The sequence below is a fragment of the Rhincodon typus genome, unplaced genomic scaffold (genome assembly GCF_021869965.1).
Source record: "Rhincodon typus isolate 14 unplaced genomic scaffold, sRhiTyp1.1 hic_rhity00000051, whole genome shotgun sequence".
NCBI classification, from domain to species: domain Eukaryota; kingdom Metazoa; phylum Chordata; class Chondrichthyes; order Orectolobiformes; family Rhincodontidae; genus Rhincodon; species Rhincodon typus.
Window position 1 is genome coordinate 31,563 of NW_025965689.1, and position 5,708 is coordinate 37,270.

The following is a 5,708-nucleotide window of genomic DNA, read 5'->3' on the forward strand; positions in this document are numbered from 1 at the left end:
TGGCCGTGCGCAACGACGAGGAGCTCAACAAGCTGCTGGGAGGGGTGACCATCGCTCAGGGCGGGGTGCTGCCTAATATCCAGGCCGTGCTGCTGCCCAAGAAAACCGCCGCTGGGGGCGCCGCTAAAAAGTGGGGAGACCGTTATTTTATCTGACGACCCAAAGGCTCTTTTAAGAGCCACCCACCGCGTCTGTGAAAGAAACTAGACTCTCACCACTGCCGAGTTAATTTTAATTTCCTTTGTATTACTGAGAGACCGTTAATACAATATTCACTCCGCCATTATTGTTATTGTTAATGAGCTATAATCGCCTGGACGGATTGTATCCATGTCGCAGCTTCCTGTAATTGCATTGGAAAGATCTGACACTGGTGGAGGAACACCAATAAATTTAGAAATTGGGAAACAATGACCCCGGTAGCCGCAAAGCGATTCAGTACAACAAGATGTGAAGCTGGATGAACACAGCAGGCCAAGCAGCATCAGAGGAGCAGGAAGGCTGACGTTTCGGGTCTCGACCCTTCAGAAAAATCCTGCCTCTCTGATGCTGCTTGGCCTGCTGTGTTCATCCAGCTACACACATTGTTCTCTGATTCTCCAGCATCTGCAGTTCCTACTATCTCTGAAGCGATTCAGTATCTCTTGACATGATGTTTTCGACCAGATAAAACTATTTGCAGTACTGTACCCCCTCCGCATATGCTGCCTTTCCTCTTCTCGGGTCTCCGCTCTCAATGTAGGGTTTTGGGTGGCTCTGAAGAGAGAATGGAGGTTGTATGTTTAGCACTGAAGCTGTTGTTGAACGTGTGCTGTATTTTGTGTTGAATGTTTGATTTAAAGATTTGCGATTGTTTAATTTCTTTTATTTCAACATTGGTTTTTTGATGAATAAGCTGAAACGAGTATTTAAAACAAACTAGTATCTAATCGATGGTTCTGGCGATTTAAGTCTAGGATTACTGATACCAATGTTCATGGACTAGAATTTAATCTAGATATGACTGTGAATTACAGGCTTCAATATCCTTTCGCAATTTAATGTTGTACTGTTTGCAATGCTCCCTAGGTGGCACTGTATCATATCACATACAATCACGAGTAAATAGTGAATATGAGACATACACCTGCACCCAGCGGTGAGATGGCAGTGAATTAATCCACCCATGAGCTTTATTTGATTACAATTCTCTTTTTCTTTTATTTTATATTTTAGACAATCGAGATTTGAAAGTCATAATAGGTTAGTATGGAATTGGAGCAACTGTTTATTTGTGGAATGAACTCAAATGATTGGCTGATGGAGTTTACATCAGGTAAATGTGAGATGCTACTTTTTGGAAAACCAAATCAGGCCAGAACTTGCACACCTTGGTGGGGAATGTTGCTGAACAAAGAGACGTAGTGCAGATTAATAGTTCTTTGAAAGTGGAGTTGCAGGTAGATGGGATAGTGAAGAAGGCGTTTGGTATGCCTGTCTGTATTGGTCAGTGCATTGAGTACGGAAGTTGGGAGGTCATGTTGCATCTTTACAGGACATCTGTTAGACCACTTTTGCAATACTGTGTGTAATTCTGGTATAACTACCTGCTGTACTATACTCCCTCTTTTACGAGCCACCCGCAGCATCAATGAAAAGCAGCTAGACCGTCACTCGTGACCTATTGGTTTTCTTTTTAGCACGAAGACCCGGGACTGTAACGAAACTGCTATAAATGAGGATTTTTGTATTTTTGAAGACTTGCAGAATGCGCCAAGATCAAGCTAGAACAGCTGGCTGGCTGGAATAGTAAATGTGGAGATTTTTGCAGTGCGGGACAGTGACATGTAAATAATAGCGGAATGCGGTGTCCCCAACAATACGCTGACAGGGAACAACATCATGGAATGCCTACATAGCAGAAAGATGCCATTGGAGTCTGAACCGACACTCCGAAGAGCATGTACCGAAGTAGACGAGAGGGAGAAGGGGAAAAGAGAGATTGTGTGTCCTAAACTTTAAAATCTTTTAAATGCTTTGGCGGGCTTTTGAAATTTACGGTTATAGCTGGGGAAACGCCGAGGTAGACAATGGGCGTACAGAGGCGTTTTATCGGCATTTCATAAACTTTTGCATACATGGAGTCCAGCACTTCAATTGTATTCTATGATTACTGCTAAAATCTCAACTTTTGGCCCTCGTTGACTTTTGTCTTTAAATGTGAATGAGTGTATCTCCTATGCCCATTCAGTCCATGTAATTGCTGCTGCATTGACAAACTGCAGCTTTAGTACGCTATGGGTTTATGTTAAAGAAGGTAATAAAGAACCGCTTGCTGTTCTCTCTGCCAATCATAAATCTCCTGTATACAAGGAACCTTCAATTATGTTCTGCGATCAATGTATAACCGCCAATTGAATTTTGTCTTTGAATTAACGTGACAAATGCTTTCCTCAGCCTGAATTTAATTTCTTCAATTACAGCCGAAACGACGCATTGCAATAAAAGAAAACCATGGGCGCATAGTAAAGTAACCAAGAGGGCCGACTGATTGCTGCTGTCTCTGGATGGTTTAGTAGCTCTGAAAAGAGCCGTTGTGTTTCTCGGGGATAACGTGCTGGGCCGGGCGCGCTCCCCGCCGATCCGGCAGGCCAGCTGGATGTCTTTGGGCATGATGGTGACTCGCTTAGCGTGGATGGCACACAGGTTGGTGTCCTCAAACAGCCCCACCAGGTAAGACTCGCTGGCCTCCTGCAGGGCCATCACGGCCGAGCTCTGGAAGCGCAGGTCGGTCTTGAAGTCCTGAGCGATCTCCCGCACCAGGCGCTGGAAGGGCAGTTTGCGGATCAGCAGCTCGGTGGGTTTCTGGTAGCGGCGGATCTCCCGCAGAGCCACCGTGCCGGGCCTGTAGTGATGAGGCTTCTTCACGCCGCCGGTGGCCGGAGCGCTCTTACGGGCCGCTTTGGTCGCCAGCTGCTTGCGGGGAGCTTTCCCTCCGGTGGATTTGCGCGCTGTCTGCTTGGTTCTGGCCATTCTCTCCAACTCTCTGTAACACACCTTTGGTCGCCAGCTGCTTGCGGTACAGAAGCAGCAGTCGGCTCTGTTATTCGATCATGGCTGATCTGTTTCTCAAAACTGATGTGCCTTCTCCCCTGATCTTTTGAACTTTTTTCTTGTGAATACATGTCTATCTCTGTCATAAAACCAGTATGTGTAGTTGGCTGCCCATACCATAAATATGGTGGGAGAGAAGACGGACAAGTCAAGGAGGCGAGGATAGAGTTTTGGGGGATGGGCTGGTATTAGGATGAGGCGTTAATGCCGACAACAGCCAAGTGAATGATCTGTTCTGCCTGTTCTCTCTCCTGGAACGCTGGGTACGAAATTTGTGTCTTTTCGAAAAGGATTGGTCCAAAATTAAAAGTTGTGAAAGATGTGAAATAACCAGCTGCAGTACGCTATACCCTCTCTTATGTGCTGCCTTCCCCGTGCTCAGGTCTCCGCTCTCAATCGGAGGGTTTGGGTGGTTCTGAAAAGAGCCTTTCTGCGCGCTGTCTGCTTGGTTCTGGCCATTCTCTTCAACTCTATGCAACACACTTGCAGGCTACTGCTATCAATGCTGAGTTTGTTGCGGTGCTGCCAATTTAAGGGAATGAAGAGCCTGCCTTCGAGCTGGCATTGGATACAGTCCCGTCCCTCAACCCACTGAGAAACAGCTCCTGGAGCTACAGAAAAGGTCATAAAATAATTGTTGGAAGCTGATTGGTTAACTTGAAATGACAGTTGGTCAATTTCAAATAGCCCGCCGATTTTACCCTCGCAATCCTGAGATTAAGTTAAATATTTAAAGGAAAAATAAAGTCCGACGACGATAAAGTCTTCTACTTTGTAGGATTTTTAAAAAACCTAGCTTGCACACAGCGCGACAGGACACGGGATTATTGTCTGAAACAGGCAGGAGAAAAGCGCGGGGTTTAATACAGCCCAAACTGATCAACCGAACGTGTAACAGCCGTTAATGAATCTAAACAATCCCGCCGATTTAAACATAATAAAAGCAAATATAGTGTACACTAATAAAGTTACGCAATCTCAATTTATCGGCACATTTTTATTCGACCCAGTTTATAATTTGTCCGAAAACAATTTGTCATTGCTACGTTTAGCAGCCAGATAGAAAGAACATGCTATTAAAATATCTGCAGGCGTCCCAGACTCAAAACTGAATCAGATATCATTCCTGGAGGGGTTAATGAAATAGAAATACTGGAATATGTAACATTTCGCATCTGGGCAGAATTACAAGTCGCGCTGTAAAATAACGAGCTGCAGTACAAGACACCCTCCCGCTGTGCTGCCTTTCCCCGTCCTCAGGTCTCCGCCCTCAATCGGAGGAATTGGGTGGCTCTGAAAAGAGCCTTTGGGTTCGCTGGAAAAGGGTCGATTTGCTCAGCCGCCGAATCCATAGAGAGTGCGGCCCTGGCGTTTCAGAGCGTATACCACATCCATGGCAGTGACCGTCTTGCGCTTAGCGTGCTCAGTGTAGGTGACCGCATCCCTGATCACATTCTCCAGGAAAACCTTCAGCACCCCACGAGTCTCCTCATAGATCAAGCCTGAAATGCGCTTGACCCCGCCACGTCGAGCCAGGCGCCGGATGGCTGGTTTCGTGATGCCCTGGATGTTATCACGGAGCACTTTGCGGTGCCGCTTCGCTCCGCCTTTTCCCAGGCCTTTACCTCCTTTGCCTCTTCCAGACATCACGCTCCTTCACTCCAATCGCTGCCGAATAAAAGTAGCGCTGCCTCACCTTCCTTTTTTATACAGCCCGCCCCGACCTGACTGAGAAACAGCTGACACAGAGTGAGAGGCGGCCCGGATAGTTAACAAAGTGACAGCAGAGAAATATCCAGCTCCGCCTCCAACTAACTCCCGCCCCCAAATGGATCTGTAATTAAACCTTTTCTCCACAAGGGCAGTGAGCATAATGCCCGGCAGAAAACCTGCAGACTCGAGTTTCACGTTCAAAGATTGTAAAAACTGGACATTTTAAAAGCAATTTATTACAATTAAGCACCCATGTCTCGGCCTTTCTTTAACAAGAAAACACGGCCGCTTCTATTTCAATTTCAGTTTCTATTCCTCCAGCTGAATCAGACTAAGGTATTTCTTGGAATTGTGTTGTGATGCGGGGTTACTGTGCCAGGGTTCCTCTCTTCGAGACTCTCTCCCTGAATATGTGAAAAGGAAACGGAGATGAACTGAAACTGCACCCGAACCGATGCTCAGTGACAGAGAGAGGGGGACCTCACATTGATAATTTGTAGAATGTGGGAGAGGGGCTGGATGGAAATCGGGGCACGGCCGTGTGTATTTGAGTTATTCAAATCAATTAATATCTAAGGTATGTCTATATTCGGAGCCGGGACAGGGATCATTTGAGACAACAAGGTGCAGGGCTGGATGAACACAGCAGGCCAAGCAGCATCATAGGAGCAGAGAGGCTGACGTTTCGGGCCTAGACCCTGATCCGGGATCAGCTCTTGCCTGAGAGATGTGGGTGGCTCTGAGAACAGCCTTTGGGTTCATGTGGTTACATGTTGTACAGACTGGTGGATTTCTTTGTTGCTTTCTTGGTCACTTTCGCTTTGGCCTTCACTTTATTGAGCACGGCCAGTGATTTCAATTGTATTTGCTCCTCCTGCCCTGATAGCGAACAGTAAATCTCA

At 46.4% G+C, this 5,708-nt stretch overlaps 2 protein-coding genes across 2 annotated transcripts; both read right to left on the reverse strand.

The window, feature by feature from the left end:
* Nucleotides 1-2,358: 2,358 nt before the first annotated feature.
* LOC109932863 (histone H3-like) lies at nt 2,359-3,093 on the reverse strand. The gene has a single exon (XM_020531946.2). The coding sequence runs from the start codon at nt 3,010-3,012 to the stop codon at nt 2,359-2,361; it is 654 nt and encodes a 217-aa protein (XP_020387535.2). The 5' UTR covers nt 3,013-3,093.
* Nucleotides 3,094-4,067: 974 nt separating this feature from the next.
* Nucleotides 4,068-5,075, reverse strand: LOC109932862 (histone H4). The gene has a single exon (XM_020531945.2). The coding sequence runs from the start codon at nt 4,738-4,740 to the stop codon at nt 4,429-4,431; it is 312 nt and encodes a 103-aa protein (XP_020387534.1). The 5' UTR covers nt 4,741-5,075; the 3' UTR covers nt 4,068-4,428.
* Nucleotides 5,076-5,708: the final 633 nt, after the last annotated feature.